The 22,352-nt window shown below is 44.9% G+C and overlaps 1 protein-coding gene across 1 annotated transcript in view; it reads right to left on the bottom strand.

The window, feature by feature from the left end:
* Positions 1–303: 303 nt before the first annotated feature.
* The window catches only part of LOC141169763 (uncharacterized), a 67,272-nt gene continuing 45,223 nt past the window's right edge, over positions 304–22,352 (bottom strand). The window contains exons 2-3 of the mRNA XM_073655120.1: positions 19,404–19,562; positions 304–1,136 (exon numbers count right to left, since the gene is read on the bottom strand). Coding sequence (XP_073511221.1) covers positions 778–1,136; positions 19,404–19,562 — 518 coding nt within the window. The 3' untranslated portion in view covers positions 304–777. The remainder of the gene's footprint in view (positions 1,137–19,403; positions 19,563–22,352) is intronic.

Raw genomic sequence — 22,352 nt, 5'->3', positions numbered from 1 at the left:
AAGAAGTGTTTGACTAAAGCCCCCCATACAATTTGCATCGCTATCGGTAACCATTGTAATAGTTCAGACTTTGTGGCAACTTGGTATAATGGAAACACAATAAGATATAGAGAAAAACCCTGAAATAAGGAAAGCATATCATTTATTAAATCAGAGATAAACTCAAGTGATGAAGCTGATGATGTAGGAAGTGTTAGTCCTGTGATCTATGATGTCACAGTACATAATGATGTAAAACAGACATCAATTCAGACCTTTATGAGATCGCAAAATGTGATGATGTAAGGAGAGAAGTCAGTCCAGTGCTATGACATCACAGTGATGATGTAAGAAGAGGGGTTAGTCCAGTGCTCTATGACATCACAGTGATGATGTAAGAAGAGGGGTCAGTCCAGTGCTATGACATCACAGTGATGATGTAAGAAGAGGGGTCAGTCCAGTGCTATGACATCACAGTGATGATGTAAGAAGAGGGGTCAGTCCAGTGCTATGACATCACAGTGATGATGTAAGAAGAGGGGTCAGTCCAGTGCTATGACATCACAGTGATGATGTAAGAAGAGGGGTCAGTCCAGTGCTATGACATCACAGTGATGATGTAAGAAGAGGGGTCAGTCCAGTGCTATGACATCACAGTGATGATGTAAGAAGAGGGGTCAGTCCAGTGCTCTATGACATCACAGTGATGATGTAAGAAGAGGGGTCAGTCCAGTGCTCTATGACATCACAGTGATGATGTAAGAAGAGGGGTCATTCCATTGCTCTATGACATCACAGTCAGTAACAGATAAAGTTTAGTTTTAAATCACAACATTGATCATTCCAGGTGAAGTTCTTATCTGTGGCTATGGCAGTGCACATATTGGTCAGGGGATCATCCGGCTCATCCGCTCCCCAGTTCATGTAGTCTGTTGGTTCCTTATCTGTCCAGTACAAGTGGCCCCAAATTCGGTGCCGGCGAAGTCCAATCCACAGTCCAGCAGTTTGTCCATTGATGTTGCCCAGTGCACCGGCCACCAGGCGTTGGGTGCGGTTGTTTGGGACGCTGAATAAATCGGTGTAGTAATGGCGACAATAGCGCAGGGCATCCCACCAGGTCAGAGACATCATCACCAAGTACATATCGCCTGTGTCACCTGTCACAGATAACATGTATCAAGAATCGGAGACGGACACGGATATCACTAGAGCTTCAGTATGACAGCAAATCAAGCTAGTTTTCAAGGCATACATTTTAGAGATGCAAATATCCATGAAACCACTACTGTCCTGTGCACTTTGCGTAAATGTGTCATAACAGATCGAAAATTAATCAAAAATATGTGGAAGAAGAGCAAAGAAGTTGCAGAATTGAAATAGAGGAAGGGAAGGAAGAGTCTTGAGGAGAGAGGGACAGTGAAGACTGCAGGAGAGAGGAACTGTGGAGGCTGCAGGAGAGAATGAACTGTGGAGGCTGCAGGAGAGAGGAACTGTGGAGGCTGCATGAGAGAGGAACTGTGGAGGCTGCAGGAGAGAATGAACTGTGGAGGCTGCAGGAGAGAGGAACTGTGGAGGCTGCAGGAGAGAGGAACTGTGGAGGCTGCAGGAGAGAATGAACTGTGGAGGCTGCAGGAGAGAGGAACTGTGGAGGCTGCAGGAGAGAGGAACTGTGGAGGCTGCAGGAGAGAAGGACTGTCGAGACTGGGGGAGGGAGGGACTGTCGAGACTGGGGGAGGGAGGGACTGTGGACTGGGGAACGGAGAGACTGTGGAGACTGGGAATCGGAGGAGACAGATGAGCCTAGAAGAGAGACAGTCAAGACTGTGAGGGGACAGAGAAGCATAGACAAAAACAATAAAGGAACCTGGAGGTAGAAGTTATGGATTTTGGAGGAAAGAGGGAAGGAGGTGGCGAGAGAGATGGACAGAGGGGACCTAGGAACCTGAAGGAGGGAAAGGAAAGAGGAGTCTGAAGGAGGCAGGGGACAGAGGAGCCTCAAAGAGGGAGAGATCAGATGAGCCTGTAGGGGGTAAGGATGATGGAGTGAGGGTTCATAGGAGCCGGAAAAAGGGAGGGTTCAGAAGAGCCTATAGCAGGGAAAGGATAGGTGAGCCTGGAGCAGGGAGGGGATGGAGGGATTAGGAGTTTAAAAGCATGGATGGAACCGAGGTGTTAAAATTATTTTAGGGATTCAGTTACTCTGGTAGGCATTAGGCCTTAGGTAACATTCACACAGGCAATGCAGTTTTGATCCAAACATGTGCAGTTTTTATTGATTTCCACAGGTTGCACTGCACCAAAACAACAAAATCATAAACATAAATACCTAGCCTTGTCCAGGCGCTAACTAAACAGTATAGACCCCGACTCAGACATGGCTGAGCTAGCCCCACTTTGGTTAAACAAAACTGTCACCTATCATGGCTCAGTTTGGGGATTCAATTCGGTGACCTGTTGCTGTGTGGTCGGTTTCTCTGTCTGCTGAGCTATTGCCCTTTCTTCCCTGTCTAAATGTGATGGTTTCTATTGTCTTTATTTTCCATTATTGGTTTGCTCCTCACCAGATGTTTCTCATTTTTCTGTTTTAGTTTGCCCTATCACATTCTTGGTTGGGTTCACCCTTCACTGCACTTCCTTGCTGGCTATACCTCTTGGTGTATGCGTGTTCAGGAGTTCCAGCTCTTCAGCTAAGGGTTTACCTTGTTTGATAAACTCCAGTTGTATTCCTGCAGTGAATCTGTTTGCTTTCCTTCCAAGCACCTTTTCCTTTTAACACTGTTAGGTTTCTAAGAGGTTACTTGTTCCTTTTATTTTGGTTCTCCTTAGTTTTCCCTTCCTACCCAATATTAACGTGTTTTAGTTTCTTACCCTGGGTTTTCATATTTTACTTCACACTTTCCTCTTCCCTTGTTTGCAGTGTGTTGCAGCCTCCCCTCTGGTTCCTCTGGAGGTACGAGAAACCACTCAACAGCCTTTTCGGGAGTTAGGTCCAAGGTGGTGCTTTTAGTTGTGCAGCTAGGGCCTTTCTAGTCTGTACAAGGACCAGTTGGGTGTAGGTGCGGTGTCTCCCTGTGGTTGAACAGACCTTTTTCCGTTACCCATGTGTGATTGTGTACACGTTCATAACACTATTGTCTATAGCAACCACTGATACTTGCAGTTTGGTGCACATGACCTGTGCTGACTCTTCTCAAAGACATTCTGGCTTGTTTCTGTCTTTAACTTCAAGACACATTCAGTCTGCTCAGCCTCCTCAGCAGACTCACTGCTAGCCAGGTGTATTAATCAAAGCCTATAGAGCTAGGATTTTTGGACAGTGGCAAAGTTCCTGCCACTTTGACACCCTCAAGGTTGGCTTCTGAACGAGCCAACCAGCAAGGGCTTTCGAGCGACGCTCTTTTACTTGTCCTTTCACTTTGTTCCCACGACAAAACAAATCATTATGCCTGGCCCCTTGCGTAAACCAACTATTGGATCCTAGGGAACCCCATTTAAATTTTCCATGGTACCTTTTACTGTTAAGTCTCTAAGCTGGGTAGTCCCATACTTGTCCAGGGACTCCTCCAGGTCAGAAATATTGGCTTCAGGGGAGGCTTCCTCATTCTCGTTTCTAGCCAGTACAGTGAATGAAAATTCTCCATTTACATCATGTGACCTTGTTACCATAGTGACTCCTGGCGACATACCGGACTACTGGGTGTTACAGCTTTAGCCCATAAATCCGAGAATAAAGGAAAATCTCGACCGATGAGAGCACAACCAGAGAGGAAAAAATAGCCTTGGAGGAATGTATGTGCAAATAATTAACCAAATGGGAAAACCTATGTAAATATCCCTCTATATCAGTGTCAGGAATCACCACACAGGGACAACACCGGGGAGATCACGCAATATCTCACCGTGCCGTCACGCTGTCAGTATTTCGTCCGGAGTCGCGAGCACGCGATCCAGACTACTCTCTACGTAGGTATCGGTAAGAGACCAGTGAGCGTATGGCGCAACACCCTGTGTTCCACAGCCTGAAATCCTTTTTTACGTATGGTCACTGTCAGCTTCACGATAGCCCAATTATTAATACTCTCTGCCACCACCGGCCATGTTTAAAATATAATACAGGCCTGGCCGGATGCCTGCGTTTTGGTAGCATATATGGCTTCGGGGACGGGAATGATTACAGAACAAAAGAAACAGGACTATTACATTTTATATTTAATCCAAAAGGGAGGCAGTGTTTAGGAAAAATATATACAAGGATGGCACAAAGGAGACATTAAAATACATACGCAGTTACATAAAATAAACAGGAGGAAAGAAGATAACTTTACTTACACTATACGATCGCTGAGACGATTCAATATAGGTGGAGGAGGGGCTCTCCAGTCGGATTATACTGTTATTGAACAGGACCCGTTGCTTATAATTCTTATTCCCCCCCTGGCAATGAGTGCTCCTGTCTTCTCCATGGATTCTCTTATACCTAAGGGGAGATCTGGCCACATGCCCCTCGTGGTGACATCATGTGGGCCGGTCTCCAGCCTGTACATTTTTATTAAAAATGCTGACTTCTGTGATAACTCATCGCTCGTTGATTGCTGTAGCAGTAGCGTGCAAACTATGCCACTTTTTCCCTTATGATTTTATCTTTATTTAGATATCACACATCACATAGCTAAAGTCTGCCATTCTGATATTTTTGCGCTACAGCTCCCTGATTTTGGTTACAGCCCTGGAAAACTACCTATACATTCCTGGGCTGATTTGGTCACTCTACATATGGGTCCTGTTACTGTCGGACATATGGAACTCATAATATTTCATAGATCATATCGGAGTCGATATGGCTATGGCTGCTGGCCGGGGATTGTTGTGAGTGCCTATGAACTTAACGAACCATTTCCTCTTTCCTCCAAACTCTGGCCTGGGAGAAGGTGTCAATCTATCTCAGGTCTGTGTTTTAATTACCTCCTGCGTCTTTCAGAGACAAGATGCTTGCTTCCTAACAAAGTTATAACACTCCTTGGCTGGCATCGTTTGCATTAGCTATTTCTCAGGCATGTGCTAATTGGGGCTTTTGTGCTGAGCAGAAGGGGAATAAGGGAGGGGGTGAACATCTATGTCAGGCAGATATGGAAGAACATTTTCCTGATACTAATATTTTCCTGACAATCAGGCTATAAAAATTAGCTTTTAATATTTATATTAAAATGTGTAGAGGGTACTAAAATGTTATCCCTAATCTGCCTTTAATAAATATTAAAAGCTAAGTTTTACAGCCTGATATAGAGAGGGATATTTACATAGGTTTTCCCATTTGGTTAATTACCGACAAGAGCATGCAAAAAGTCCTTGACTATTCCACTTGGTGGGACATGGAACCACAGTCAGTGCGTATGACGTCCTGGGCCTTGGGATAGTTCTTGATGTCTCCATGGATACACCTTACCCCACCCCCTTCCCAGGGACTAGCACATGCAGAAATGTGACCCTTGGCAGGTTCACCAAACTCCCTGAGTCCAGAAGTCTCATCACTTGGACACTGTTTATAGTCACCTGGCATGCCTGGGGCTCTCGCCAAGATGAGGAACTGCACTGCAGGCAGGGTAAGCGAAGTAACAGTAACTCCGGCCTACACTGCAGTCCGTCGGCTCTGAGATCAAGGGACAAATGGTGTTACATGCACGCCGCTAGGTTCAGATAGGGCGAGACGTGTTTCATGAATTCTTTGGAATCCTGGGGGAACCGTTACTCAGGGTGACCATAGGCGGCAGCCTCTCTCAGGCACAGAATAGATTCAATTGCTGACCAGACACATCTGACAAGAGTCTTTTTCAACAGTTTAACAGTGGAATTTAATCCAAAGCACGGCCAGTGCAATTCAGGGATATTACAGCAACAATCTTCATTACAGTACAGTCTGAGTTTCTTGAGCAACCGGCTCCAGTAACAATACAGTAGTTTCTTCACAAGGCACAGTATTACAGTCTCTTCAGTAGCATAATTCAGCATAGATTAGATATCTTGGCAGCACACTTCTTTTCATACACAACCACAGGCTTTTCCTTCACAAGGACACAATAGTACACATCATTCTTTATCCTGCATGGAGATGGAGGGGGGGGGATTTGATGAGGGAGCTGATCCCTATGACACAATTCCTTCCAGTCCTTATCTTCTTGCCCAATAATACTCTGCACTGTTAGTTCAGGGAGTTTATCAGACCTGTGTTTAATTTCTCTTCTGATGTGAATCCTGTTCAGTTGCCTTCCGTCAGATTCAGATAACACACCACCACCTTTCTCTTCAGCTTCAGCCAGACTACAATAACAAGTTCCCCACAATCCCCTGGGGCTCTGCTAAAACACTCCCTGTCTCCTGTGACTGTGTTAACCATTCTAGTTGCTGGATGCTTCTGAAGCACAACACTTCTTCTGCATGTCACACTCTTCCCTCCTTTTTGAATGTTGTCCTCAACATTTGTCTTAATTGGTCAATCTGACCAATTCTGAGACAGTGGTGAAAGCTTAGTAACTATATATATATAAATTTGTCATTGTCAAATTGGTATAACATTTATAAACATTGATAATAATCTATTCTTAAGACCTTTTTTTTGTAGGACTCCTGTAAGAAATAAACAATTAACACAATTAAAACAATCAGCATCTCTTCTGCTAGAGCTTTTCGCACGTCTTAAACCAGCTTTTTCTCTCACTAGGATAAAACAAGTCTTTCCATCAGGTAACATTGTCCATACTGTCTCTCGTTGGTGAATACCACTCAAGTGGGCTTACCTGGTCTGCAGACAGAGATACCTGTTTCCAGTCGACAGTCCTTGGCACTTGACTCGGTTTCCAAGTGTCTCATACATCTGCATCACGGGCCTCCTCACTTCTTGAGTCGACATCCTCCTGGTGGGTTGTTCCTCAGATACCATGGGTTCTTCGGTTACAGGAGTTTCTTCTGCTGCACTCATTTCTCGTACTTCCTCAGATGATCTTGGAGCTGCCTCTGCAAGTTTCTGTACTTCTCTTGAACCGTCCGTTTCCACCTGCTCTGGTAATTCTGGTACTCCTAAGTGTCGATTGGTCTCTTCAGTGACCGGTGTTCGATCATCAGATCTGAATTGGACTTTATCTGTACTCCTTGGTACAAACTCTGGAGCCTCAGGATTTAGTTCACTTTCTTGAGGATAGTACGTCCCTCTCCTTGCCAGTCCGAAAAAAACAATGGTGTGCTCTTCCTCATCAGAACTTTCAAGGTCACTATCCACCTCCAGAGCTTCAGTCTGTGGTGGTCCCTTAGTCGATCTCGGTCGATGTCGGTCTGCTTCTGGGAAGGCTTGTTGTGGTGGGAGATAATCACAGAGTAGTAATAAATTCCGATGGACTATTCTGGTTTTCTCGTCCCCTCTTTCCAATCGGATTTCATACACTGGACTGTCATCGGCTTTCCTCTTTACGACCACATACACTTTGTCTTCCCAATACGAACAAAGTTTTCCTGGACCACCTTTCTCACGTACGTTCTTGACTAGACTCCGGCTTCCCAGTGCCAATTCTGCTCCATAACATTTTCGATCATAGTACTCCTTACTCTTGCTCTGTCCTTGCGTAACCACTTTGGACGCTATGTTGTACGCCTCTGCCATCCGCTCCTTCCATTTCCGAACGTACTCCGGATATGTTCTGTAAGTCTCTGACACCGGAGTATCAAACATGATGTCGATTGGCAGTCTTGGTGATCGTCCAAAAAATAGGAAGAAGGGTGAATAACCCATTGTATCGCTCTTTGTACAGTTATAGGCATGTACCACTTTTGACAGAGAACTCTTCCAGTCTTTCTTGTCGTCAGCTGTTAAAGTGCGCAACATTGAAAATAATGTCCGGTTTGACAAAGAGCTGGATCTCAAATTCTCTTCCTTGGTCATGGTGTAACCTCGTAGGGAACCCAAACCTCAAAGCAAAATCATTGAAGATCTTCTCTGCCCCTGTTCGACCAGCTTTATTGGTGGTAGCATATGCTTGGGAAATTCGAGGAAAATGGTCCATCACCACCAATATGTATTCGTAACCACCCCAAATGGATACGTAGTTTGGATGTTGCCCATAGGTGACCGGGTTGATGTGTTAGGACGTTTATCTTTCAGACACCCACACTCCCTGGTCACTTACCTCTCGATATCTCTCTGCATGTACGGACAGAAGAACGTTCACGGATCAAGTTGGTTGTCCTTTCCACTCCCAGTTGTCCCATGTTTTCATGGAGTTCGTTGAAGACCAACTGACGGAATACTCTGGGTAGTACCAACTGCTGGTTTTGTCCTCCTTTACAATACAGGATACCATCTTCACTGAGGTAGAGCTTCGTCCATTCTTTAACTAAAACAGATACTGCTAGTGACTCATTGTCTCTCTCCCGTTTACTTGGAAACCGATTTTGGTCCACATAAAGTAGTATTCTACCAATTACCTGATCTTCCCGTTGTACTCTACGGATTTTTCCTTTTGGTAGTTGTTGAATGGACAGGGGGTGATCTTATTCTCTCGCTTTTATGGTGGTTTCCACTGTCAACGGACACCACAATGGTGCGTCTTCCTCTTGATAAGCTTGCATTGCTTGGGTAGTGCTCTCAATTGCTTCCAGACTGACTTCCTCCGAGCATTCTTGCATGAACTCCTCAGGCTCTAGTGGCATTCTTGACAATCCGTCAGCACAAGCATTGCATTTTCCTGGCCTGTAGTTGATGCTGAAATTGAAGTCAGCTAGTTGAGCGACCCATCTCTGACCCGTTGCATTCAGTTTGGCTGTAGTGAGGACAAAGGTCAAAGGGTTGTTGTCAGTGTATACCTCAAACTCTTTGCTGTAGTAGAGATAATCTCTAAATCGTTCACAGATAGCCCATTTCAATGCCAGGAACTCCAATTTTCCAGAATGTAGATGGTAATTCTTCTCGGTGTCTGTCAACGTTCTAGAACCGTAACCGATGACTCTCAATTTTCCATCTTGATGCTGGTACAGGGCATTTCCCAGTCCAACTTGAGAAGTGACACAATGAAGAACAAATGGTAAGTTGAAATCAGGATATTCCAAGGTGGGTGGTTTTACCAGGTAGTCTACTAGTTCTTTCAATACCTCCTGGTGGTCTGCTGTCCAGAAAATAGGCTATTGGGACGAAACGGCGTTGTTTTTCTCCGTGGGTGTTGTTGACTCTGTCGTCCCCCCCAAGAGGAAGTATAGCGGGGCGGCAATCCTGGAGAAGTTCCGAACAGAAGTACGATAGTAGGAGAGGAATCCTAAGATCTGCCTCAACTCCCTGACAGTAGAGGACTACTTGTCTTTTAAGGCCAGTACCGGAGTGATTTCTCCTGGGTCCATGCTATATATCTTTCTCCGGACACAATTTAACTTAGAAATCGGACTTGCCTTTTGAACAGTTCACACTTCTTTGGGGTCAACTTAACTCCATGTTGTTGATACCGCTGTAATACGGTCCTCACGTGTTCAACATGTTCCCGGAAGGTTTTGCTGTGTACCACATTGTCATCCAAGTACGGCTGGCAGATATCATCCCTCAATCCTTCTAAACATGTCTCCATACTCCTCTGAAATTCTGCTGGAACTGAACTGAGCCCAAATGGTATGCGGATCCACTCATATAACCCCCACGGTGTGATGAATGCAATCAAGGGTCTACTGGACTCTTCAACAAACCCTTGATGGTATGCTTTACCCTGATCGAGGACAGAGAACCAGGTATTTCCTGATAGGCTATCCAGCATATCTTGAATCTTTGGTATCGGGTGCCGATCAGGTAATGACTTTTGGTTTAGTTCCCAGTAATCACTGCAGAGTCTCAACGTACCGTCCTTCTTGCTAACACAAACAATAGGAGAGGAATAAATAAGATGCCTTCGACTTTTGGACCCAACCTCTGTTGATTAGATCTTGTAAATACTCTTTCACTTCACGATGTAATGGCTTCGGCACAGACATGTAACTTCTGATTACTGGGGTCATGTCTTTCAAATTGATTTTCAATTGCAACGACGGGATACAGTCTATATCAGAGTCATCTTTAGAGAATGCACGACACTCTTCTCTCAGCATCCATTTTGCTACCTCTCTATCTTCAGCACACAAGTGTTCCAGGGGTACTGGGGGATCCCAGGACCCCGAGGTGGGTCGTGCAATTTACTCCCCTGGGAAATTCCTGTTCCTTGGTGGGGAGACTGAATTCACGGTAGACCCCTGGGCGGGTCTCACACTGGCTGTATATACCGTTTTAACGGTTTCAATGTGACGTAACACAGTCTTTGGACCCAGTCTAATTTCGTGTTTTGTAGTATTCATCACCGGTACTATAACATGAGCAAACCCACCAGTAGGAATCGTAAGCACAGTCTCACCTTGAACTAGGGCTTCCGGAAGTCCTGAGGAGTCTTTTGGCACAAAGTCTTTTCTGGGTTTTTCCTCCCGGTTCTACCAGGATTCCAAACCTCACCCCCCATTTGGTTTGCAGGGATGATGGATGGGCGTAAGCCTACCTTGACTTCTTTTAGGTCCATTGTATTCTGTGCTTTCTTTACTCTATGAATCACATTTTCCGCTACGGCGTTGGGTATGGCAAGCGATATGGCAATTGCATCCACCACCAGTGTCCCTGACTTGTGTTTCGTGATGACCTCACTGATTACATTATAACCCAGGATAGGATCATCTGCCACGTTCTGATCTCTGGTCATGACAAAAAGTACCAAAAGCTCAATGGCATTGTTCGTGGCCCTCAGTTGGAAAGTCACTTCCACCCAGCCTATGAAAGGGATTTCAGTTTGGTTGACAGCTTTGCCGTGGAGTTCCACTGGTCCTAAGAGTTCTTTAGCGACCGAAGGCAGGTATGTGGCAGGTAGCGTCTTCTCCATTCTTCATTTAAAAGGCTCGCTTGGGCTCCTGTGTCCTACAGTGCTTTTACCAGGAGTCCATCTAGCTGGCACTGTATAAAGCACCTTTCACCGATTAGGCTTTACTGACCGAGGAAATCTCCTCCTTGGAGTAAATTGTTTGACCTCCGCACTGGGCATTAAGTAACTGATGCCCCTGTCTCTCTTGCAGCTGTTGTAGACGGGATCACACTTGGGGATAGTACTGACGCAGCCGTTTTACCTCATGCGCCGTTCTGGGGTTTGGTGAGATTTGGATTTGCTTCTGGGGCCTACTCTGTGTCGTGGTTACGAGTTGCCCCGCACTGGTAACCGCCTGTCTTTTAACCCAGACGACCGTGACCATTGGCATTCCTTGGCATAATGTCCTTCCTCACCACATCTTAGACTGTAGACACACACCGTACTCTGATTTGATGAACAGCATGCTTCACAAGCCGGGTATCTTCTGTTTTGGAACCCACTCCTGGGTTTGAGGGATATCGGTTCTGGCCTGGAACGAATCAACTTTTTCATCTCAATCAACTCAGCTCACAGTTCTCCTATTACTTCCTCCCAGTCAACGCTGGCGGTCCTCTCTTTTGTTGGTGGTTTAAGGTTCCCTCTCGGAGGTGGCACTGGATGGTCTCCATGATGATCTTCGGACTGGCCACCGGGGGTCTCCAACTTCAGCTGACACTAGTGTTGAGCGATACCTTCCGATATCGGGAAATATCGGATCGGATTGGATCGGACCGATACCCAAAAAATATCGGATATCGCCGATTCCGATACCGGAAACCAATGCAAGTCAATGGGACACAAATATTGGAATGAAAATAAACCCTTTCTTTCCTTGTAGGTTAATTCTACATGAAGGAAAACAACTAACAATAATGTAGAATGTATTATGCGAAAAGCCGGCAATTCAGCAGTGGCATACACCGGTACCCTACAATTTAGAACAGAAAGAATAGAGCATCACACATAGATTAGATAGATAGAAACATGTCAGTCACATATATAAGAAGTACAGTGATAGTGTTGATTACTGTACTTGTCATTTAGTGTTAAAATAAAGGATTTATTTAAAAAAAAATTGGCGTGGGGTTCCCCGTAATTTTAGTCTCTAGCGGAGGTTAAGCAGACGGCTGGGGAAGATGTTTGAAGCCTGGGAAGGGGGTAATACCCACGGAGCTTCCCAGACTACTAATATCAGCCCCCAGCTGAATACCTAGCCTTTACTAGCTATTAAAATGGGGGACCCCCAAAAAAATGACGTGGGGTCCCCCCTATTTTAATAGCTAGCAAAGGCTAGGCAGACAGCTGGGGGCTGATATTAATAGCCCAGGAAGGGTGCCATGACTATTGGTCCCCTCCCAGGCTAGAAACACCAGCCGTCAGCCACCCCAGAAATGGCGCATCCATAGGATGCGCCAATTTTGGCACTTAGCCTCGCTCTTCCCACTGCCCTGTAGTGGTGGCAGTGGGGTAATAGGGCTGGGGTTGATGTCAGCTTATAATGCCAGCTGACATCAAGCCCAGGTTAGTAATGGAGAGGCGTCTATAAGACACCCCCATTACTAACCCCATAGTCAAAGTTAAAAAAAACACAAACACCTAGAATAAAGTCCTTTAATTGAAATAAACACACAATTCTTTATTGTTCTAAATTAAACCATACTTACCATCACGCCCATTCCAGCTGAAGCCAATGTCTTCTGCAATAAAAGTAAAATAATAAAGCAACCTCATCCTTACCTTTCCATGGTTCCCACGACGGCTCCAGCTCTGCTACATTCACATGACAGGCTGGAGCGCAGCAGAACGCTGCCATCCAGCTTGCCATGCCGCAGACACTGAGAAGCGCAGGCATGCTTGCGCTCCTCAGTGTCTGGCTGTGACGGCATCCAGATGAGCCGAATTCATTTCCAATGAACTCAGCTCACCTCATGCACGTCACTGACAGCATGGGAGAATTCTACTGCGCATGCGGTGAGCGTGAGAGAATTCTCCCACGCTGTCAGTGACGTGCATGAGGTGAGCTCATGTCCAATGAACTCAGCTCACCTCATGCACGTCACTGACAGCGTGGGAGAATTCTACTGCGCATGCGGTGAGCGTGAGAGAATTCTCCCACGCTGTCAGTGATGTGCATGAGGTGAGCTCATGTCCAATGAACTCAGCTCACCTCATGCACGTCATTGACAGCGTGGGAGAATTCTCCTGCGCTCAGCGCTTGAGCAGGAGCATTCTCCCACGCTGGGATGGCATTGAGATGACAGGCTGGATCGCAACTGAGTGCTGCCATCCAGCATGCCATCCTTCATAGACACTGCAGAGCGCAGGCATTATGGGAAATTCCGATTCCGGTATTCGATATTCTAAAAGTATCGGAACTCAGTATTGGAACTCCGATACCGCGAATATCGGTCGATACCCGATATTTCAGTATCGGAATGCTCAACACTATCTGACACATTTTGGTGATTTTAGGAGCAGAGCCTTTCTTTAACTTCTGTTCACTCTCTGACTCCTAACTAGCGGCCTCATTCATTTTTTCAATTATGACTTCGTCCAGAATGCCAGGATCTTCATGGTACTGTTTCAGCAGCAACTTGAAGTCTTTGCTGATTTACCCCATTCCCAATGATCTCAAGAACTTCTTCTGGACTAGTCTAGCATCAAACTTCTCCTCCGCTTCTACATCTCTGGATGCAAACATCAGTCTATCCTTCAGTTCAATTGCTCTGAACAATAAACTTTGGGGTGATTCATTATTTTTCTGTGAGAGGTTAATGAGTTGGTGGAACAATTCTGAAGTACTCTCTCTACTTTATAGTGCCCTTTTAAAATCATCTTCAGCTGTTGCAAGGTCAATTGACTCTTCATTTCTAGCATACTATGGAAGTTCAGTCCTGGGCTGATCACTTTCACCACCCCCTCGACGATCTCATCTGGTTGGTAGCCTTTCTGTAAGCCTGCATCGATCTGGTGCAACAAATTCCTATAAGACAGTTTCTCTTTCTGTTCACACTCTCCAATCTGTCCTAGAATCTTGAATTCTTTCCTTTTGGTGATTTCTGGTGTTAGAGAGGACTGTCTTCCTGATTTATCTAACCTGAGCAGGGTAAAGGTTCTGTCTGAGTCTGTCACCCGTTCAGAGGTTTTGGTTGATTCCTGAAGGGCTGTTGTTAGGGCTTTGAATTGTTCTTTCAATTCCTGTAGTTCAGTCTGTGGACGGAGATTCCCGCTTTTGGTAATTGGTGCCGCCCCTCCATCCTCCAACTTCAACCTGGTTAGAAACTGTGTTAGCTCCTGGAGGAACGTTCCCATGATGTCTTCAGCTTCTTTCTCCCTCAGCTCATCCATTTTTGCATTAATGGCAGCTAACAGTTGCCTGCGGTTGTGTGCTTTAGAAATCTGTTCTACTGACATCTTTATATGTTCTGCTACTGTTCTCAATACTTCACAGGTTAACTGAAGAATCAGCTCACTAATTCTGCCTATTTGTGTTTCCACATCCATTGCTGCTTAGAGTTTTCTTTAGGGTTGGTCCCCTTTAACTGGTGTAGCAGAGTTCAGTTGAGGTGCTGTGCTGCTGTTTTCTTCCTGATACTTTTCCTCTTCTCCCTCTACACGCTAATTCCCACTCAGGATTCCCTGTATGGCCACCAATGTTACACGCATGCCACAGGGTTCAGATAGGGCGAGACGGGTTTAATTTATTTTTTGGAATCCTGGGGGCGACCATAGGCTGCAGCTTCTCTCAGGCACACAATAGATTCAATTGCTGACCAGACACATCTGACAAGAGTCTTTTTCAACAGTTTAACAGTGGAATTTAATCTGAAGCACGGCCAGTGCAATTCAGGGATATTACAGCAACAATCTTCTTTACAGTACAGTCTGAGTTTCTTGGGGAACCAGCTCCAGTAACAATGCAGTAGTTTCTTCACAAGGCACAGCATTACAGTCTCTTCAGTAGCATAATTCAGCATAGATTAGATCTCTTAGCAGCACACTTAAATTCGTACACAACCACAGGCTTTTCCTTCACATGAACACAATAGCACATAGCATTCTTTATCCTGCATGGAGATGGAGGGGTGGAGGGTTTGATGAGGGAGATGATCCCTGTGACACAATTCCTTCCAGTCCTTATCTTCCTGCCCAATAATACTCTGCACTGCTAGTTCAGGGAGTTTATCTGACCTGTGTTTAATTTCTCTCCTGATCTGAATCCTGTTCAGTTGTCTACTGTCAGATCCACATAACACACCACCACCTTTCTTTTCGGTTTCAGTCAGACTACAATAACAAGTTCCCCACAATTCCCCTGGGGCTCTGCTAAAATACTCCTTGTCTCCTGTGACTGTGTTAACCCCTCTAGTTGCTGGATGCTTCTGAAGCACAACACTTCTTCTGCATATGTCAAAATGGCTAATACAGTTATATGAAAAAGTTTGGGCACCCCTATTAATCTTAAGCTTAATGTTTTATAAAAATTGGTGTTTTTGCAACAGCTATTTCAGTTTCATATATGTAATAACTGTTGGACACAGTAATGTTTCTGCCTTGAAATGAGGTTTATTGTACTAACAGAAAATGTGCAATCTGCATTCAAACAAAATTTGACAGGTGCATAAGTATGGGCACCCCACCAGAAAAGTGACATTAATATTTAGTAGATCCTCCTTTTGCAAAAATAACAGCCTCTAGTCGCTTCCTGTAGCTTTTAATGATTTCCTGGATCCTGGATGAAGGTATTTTTGACCATTCCTCTTTACAAAACAATTCCAGTTCAGTTAAGTTTGATGGTCGCCGAGCATGGACAGCCCTCTTCAAATGATCCCACAGATGTTCAATGATATTCAGGTCTGGGGACTGAGATGGCCATTCCAGAACATTGTAATTGTTCCTCTGCATGAATGCCTGAGTAGATTTGGAACGGTGTTTTGGATCATTGTCTTGCTGAAAGATCCATCCCCTGCGTAACTTCAACTTTGTCACTGAATCTTGAACATTATTGTCAAGAATCTGCTGATACTGAGTGGAATCCATGCGTCCCTCAACTTTAACAAGATTCCCGGTGCCGGCATTGGCCACACAGCCCCAAAGCATGATGGAACCTCCACCAAATTTTACTGTGGGTAGCAAGTGTTTTTCTTGGAATGCTTTGTTTTTTTGCCGCCATGCATAACGCCTTTTTATATGACCAAACAACTCAATCTTGGTTTCATCAGTCCACAGGACCTTCTTCCAAAAAGAAATTGGCTTCTCCAAATGTGCTTTTGCATACCTCAGCCGACTCTGTTTGTGGCGTGCTTGCAGAAACGGCTTCTTTCGCATCACTCTCCCATACAGCTTCTCCTTGTGCAAAGTGTGTTGTATAGTTGACCGATGCACAGTGACAGCATCTGCAGCAAGTTGATGCTGCAGCTCTCTGGAGGTGGTCTGAGGATTGTCCTTGACTGATCTCACCATTCTTCTTCTCTGCCTTTCTGATGTTTTTCTTGGCCTGCCACTTCTGGCCTTAACAAGAACTGTCCCTGTGTTCTTCCATTTCCTTACTATGTTCCTCACAGTGGAAACTGACAGGTTAAATCTCTGAGACAGCTTTTTGTATCCTTCCCCTGAACAACTATGTTGAATAATCTTTGTTTTCAGATCATTTGACAGTTTTTTTGAGGAGCCAATGATGCCACTCTTCAGAGGAGATTCAAACAGGAGAACTACTTGCAAGTGGCCACTTTAAGTAGCTTTTCTCATGATTGCATACACCTGGCTATGAAGTTCAAAGCTCAATGAGGTTACATAACCAAAAAAAGTGCTTTAGTAAGTCAGTAAAAAGTAGGTAGGAGTATTTAAAACAAGAAAATGATAAGGGTGCCCATACTTATGCACCTGTCAAATTTTGTTTGAATGCAGATTGCACATTTTCTGTTAGTACAATAAACCTCATTTCAAGGCAGAAACATTACTGTGTCCAACAGTTATTACATATATCAAACTGAAATAGCTGTTGCAAAAACACCAATTTTTATAAAACATTAAGCTTAAGATTAATAGGGGTGCCCAAACTTTTTCATATAACTGTATATGACCCAGATGCAACACCTCCAACACATAATGGTCCGAGATGTAATCTTTGAACCTGGCTCTGACCCCTCCTGGGTCTTTGTCTGCCCCTCAGACGTGGCCTTGGGCCCTTCTTTTGGGTCTCCCAGAAATGTGACCTCAGGCTCCCTGATTGCTCAGGGAGTTCTCCATGGCCAAGTATCTTTCCACAAAGCTCACAAGGTCATCTGCATTCTGGGGATCTCCTTGGACAACCCAGCTTTGCACGGATTTTGGACGGGAGTGGATAAATTGATCCACCACCATGCTTTCCACCATCTGTACTAGAGGTTTTGAGCTGTAGCCATTTTTGCGCCAGGTGTAACAGGTCGAACACCTGGGACTAGGGAGGTTTGTCCCTTTGTTAGCACCAGAGGTGCACCCGTTGTGCTCGGACTGCCAGGGTGGCGCCCAAATGTGCAATAATCTCTGCCTTCAGCTTGTTGTATTCCTTGGCATCCTGTGGGGCAAGCTCATAGAACATTTTCTGCAGTGCCCCAGTAAGGTATGGAGATAGGACCTATGCTTATTGCTCTGGGGACACTTTCACTCTGTCTGCCACCCTCTCAAATACAATCAGGAATGTCTCAACGTCATCTTCCAGGGTCATCTCCTGTAAGGTCTTCTGTACCGTTCGCCTCACCCGGTTACCTTGACTTTGCCTGGTGGGTGGTGCCATCTCTCTGGCCTGGACAGTTTCTCCCTTGCGAGCCATCTGCTGCTGAACCTGCTGTAACTGCTGCCGCTGTTGATACTACTAGATCAGGAGTGTGTTGGTTTCCTGTTGCATCCGCTGCTGCTTCTACTGCAGCACCTGGACTCATTTCTGAACAAGCTCTTCCATGCCTTCAGACTGTCTTTACAATGCTCTAGCTGCCTTTACCCAGGACATTCAATCTTTACACTGCAATCGTCTGTGCTCTCTGGGACTTGACACCCGCATTTCATAAACTGATTGTAGGACATAACCCACTCTGGTAGGCATTAGGCCTTAGGTAGAGTTCACACAGGCAATGCGGTTTTGGTCCAAACATGTGCAGTTTTTATTGCTTTTCACAGTTGCACTGTACCAAAACAACAAAATCATAATCATAGATCCCTAGCCTTGTCCAGGCACTAATTAAAAAGTGTAGACCCTGACTACTTCAGACACTGCTGAGCTAGCCCCAGACGGTCAAACAAAACTGCTACCGTCCATAGCAACCACTGATACTTGCGGTTTTCAACACATGTCCTATGCAGGTTCTTCTCAAAGAGATTCTGGCTTCTTTATCTCTTCAACTGCAAGACACATCCAGTCTGCTTGGCCTCCCCAGCAGACTGACTGACTAATGAACACCTAGCCTGGTTATATGCAGAGCTAGGTAGGTGTACTAATCAATGCCTGCAGAGCTAGGATTTAGCCCTAGTCTACCTGGTATTGGTACAATATAGAAGGTACACAGTGGTCAGGTGTTGTCAAAATGTGTATAGATATTTCTGGAGGAGAATACAGGCATCTGAAGACAATATCAGTCTAATAAAGAACCAAAGGGTCTGAAGAATGGCAAGGACATCAGGAGAGGATAAAAGGGACACATGAGAAGAGAACAGTCTGAGGGTGGATACATGGCACTGGAGGGGAATAGATGGTTATACAGGAGAACAGAGGCATCTACAGACAGTATTGGGATGCTAAATAGAAAAAGGGCATCTGAAAAGGATAAAAGATTTGCAAGAGACACAAGCCTGTAATGTACACCATAATCTAGAAGGGACATGGTGGTTAAGAGGAGGTCAGAGGAGCCTGAAGATGGATAGACTTGTACAGAGACAAAACAGAATCATTAATGAGGGGTCTGATGGAAGAAAGAGGCATCTGGAGAGAAGGAAAAAGGGTCTAGAGGGGGACAGAGGCTTCCAGACATAACAGAGAATGGTAACGTTGGGTTATGTTGTCGTAGCCACTGCTAAGAAGGGTACGGTGCAAGCACAAACCATCCTGAAAGGCAATATACACAATGAACATCATGTCTATATATCTAAGTACATTTGGAAATAAAGAATATTTACATTTTATGGAAGTGCTGGATCAATCTCAGCAACATGATGAAAAAGTTCCAGCACTCGCATTTATCAGTCTCCCACCGCTGAGTATATAGTCAGGAGGCAGCAGGCGAGGGGTTAAATACTTAGTGAATCCGGTGTGAGAAGTCATCACAGCTCCCACAGGATACGTATGATGGAGCCTCCACTCACATCCTATTACATGTATCTGCCTTTCTGGTGACGGCTGTAATGGCAGCCATAGTGCAAAAAAGAATATCAAATAGTAAAAGTCAAACTACAAGCCGAAGCCTTCACAGCAGAGGCCATAGGACAGTGGTGGTCCACTGGTGCACTCTTTACCTTGGCAGCTTCTGCTGGTCGGGTTTGTATATGTGGGGGTCACAACGGGGGTGATGCTTGTAGGCATGGAGACTTCACAGGAACAGACAACTCCTGGTCCATAGAAGTTAAGGTAGTCAGCGGTGTTCCCAGCCATGGTGGCCGTCATAGTAATATTACCTGAAGAAACAGTAGAACAGTATCATTAGTCCTGGCAGGCATGTAGGAGAAGGATCCCATCATCGGGCATCTCCATACCCCATGCCTGGTACGTGGCAATCATCTGGAGGTCATCAGAGGGGCTTCCCCAGCAGAATTAACAGCCTGAACGTCAAAATGAATCATACCACCCTACAATAATCATGATGTACAATACAAAGTTATATTGTGATTATTCACCAAGTCCCAGAGAATTCTAAACAGCACGAGATGCGTGAGAATATCACGATACACTTAATCCCATGTGGTCATTCATTTCAAACACATAGGATGACAGAGACTCGAGTTTAAATTAAAAATGTATATTTTTATTCATTATTTATATTAAAAAACAAAAATAGAAATATAACAGGGGACATCCAGGAAAGAGAGATGCAATATACAGCTTGGTCCTATCACATTTGGCATGATTATATAGCAATCAACTAAACCACCTTGTTCACATGATATATATTTAAGTTCGTACGATAAACATATGGAAACAGATTTGACAAAGTGGAAATTGTGCAATGGTCGGTCAATCAATGTAGAATAAAGGATGGGGAATCCGACATTCAATCAAAAGCCATAAAGTGCTAAGTGCTTAATTCATATTTACAAAGAAAATGCCCGTATTGCCCCATTCCATTAGGTGGGCCGGAAACAACTGCTCACTAATATGCTGGGGGACAAGGGATAGTTGATATGCCTATTAAAAATTGCTACAAACTCCTTTTACCTGTCCTACACAATATCATCTCCTCCTCTTACCTGTCCTACACAATATCATCTCCTCTTACCTGTGCTACACATCATCTCCTCCTCTTACCTGTCCTACACATCATCTCCTCCTCTTACCTGTCCTACACAATATCATCTCCTCTTACCTGTGCTACACATCATCTCCTCCTCTTACCTGTCCTACACATCATCTCCTCCTCTTACCTGTCCTACACAACATCATCTCCTCCTCTTACCTGTCCTACACAATATCATCTCCCCCTCTTACCTGTCTTACAAAATATGATCTAACCTTCTTACCTGTCCTACACAATATCATCCCCTCCTCTTACCTGTCCTACTCAATATCATCTCCCCCTCTTACCTGGCCTACACAATATCATCTCCCCCTCTTACCTGTCCTACACATTATCATCTCCCCCTCTTACCTGTCCGACACAATATCATCCCCTCCTCTTAACTGTCCTACTCAATATGTCTTCCTCTTACCTGTCCTACACATCATCTCCTCCTCTTACCTGTCCTACTCAATATCTCTTCCTCTTACCTGTCCTAAACAATATCTATTCCTCTTACCTGCCCTACACATCATCTCCCCCTATTACCTGTCCTACACAATATCATCCCCTCCTCTTAACTGTCCAACACAATATCTATTCCTCTTACCTGTCCTACACATCATCGCCTCCTCTTACCTGTCCTACACATCATCTCCTCCTCTTACCTGTCCTACACAATATCGCCTCCTCTTACCTGTCCTACACATCATCTCCTCCTCTTACCTGTCCTACACAATATTGCCTCCACTTACCTGTCCTACACAATATCTATTCCTCTTACCTGCCCTACACATCATCTCCCCCTCTTACCTGTCCTACACAATATCATTTCCTCCTCTTACCTGTCCTACACATCATCCCCTCCTCTTACCTGTCCTACACAATATCATCCCCTCCTCTAAACTGTCCTACACAATATCATCTCCTCCTCTTACCTGTCCTACACAATATCATCCCCTCCTCTTACCTGTCCTACACAATATCTCTTCCTCTTACCTGTCGTACACATCATCTCCTCCTCTTACCTGTCATACGCAATATCTCTTCCTCTTACCTGTGCTACACATCATCTCCTCCTTTTACCTGTCCTCCACAATATCATCTCCTCCTCTTACCTGTCCTACAAAATATCACCTCCTCTTACCTGTCGTACGCAATATCTCTTCCTCTTACCTGTGCTACACATCATCTCCTCCTCTTACCTGTCCTACACAATATCATCTCCTCCTCTTACCTGTCCTACACAATATCATCTCCTCCTCTTACCTGTCCTACACATCATCTCCTTCTCTTACCTGTCCTACACATCATCTCCTCCTCTTACCTGTCCTACACATCATCTCCTCCTGTTACCTGTGCTACACATCATCTCCTCCTCTTACCTGTCCTACACAATATCACCTCCTCTTACCTGTCCTACACAATATCATCTCCTCCTCTTACTTGTCCTACACAATATCATCTCCTCCTCTTACCTGTCCTACACATCATCTCCTCCTCTTACCTGTCCTACACAATATCATCCCCTCCTCTTACCTGTCCTACTCAATATCATCTCCCCCTCTTACCTGGCCTACACAATATCATCTCCTCCTCTTACTTGTCCTACACAATATCTATTCCTCTTACCTGTCCTACACATCATCTCCTCCTCTTACCTGTCTTACACAATATCGCCTCCTCCTCTTACCTGTCCTACACAATATCTATTCCTCTTACCTGCCCTACACATCATCTCCCCCTCTTACCTGTCCTACACAATATCATCTCCTCCTCTTACCTGTCCTACACAATATCATCCCCTCCTCTAAACTGTCCTACACAATATCATCTCCTCCTCTTACCTGTCCTACACAAAATCATCTCCCCCTCTTACCTGTCCTACACAATATCATCCCCTCCTCTTACCTGTCCTACACATCATCTCCTCCTCTTACCTGTCCTACACATCATCTCCTCCTCTTACCTGTCC

The sequence above is a fragment of the Phyllobates terribilis genome, unplaced genomic scaffold (genome assembly GCF_046119375.1).
Source record: "Phyllobates terribilis strain yellow unplaced genomic scaffold, ASM4611937v1 Scaffold_1__5_contigs__length_1240528914, whole genome shotgun sequence".
In the NCBI taxonomy this organism is placed as follows: domain Eukaryota; kingdom Metazoa; phylum Chordata; class Amphibia; order Anura; family Dendrobatidae; genus Phyllobates; species Phyllobates terribilis.
This window is presented reverse-complemented; position numbering and strand designations above follow the sequence as displayed.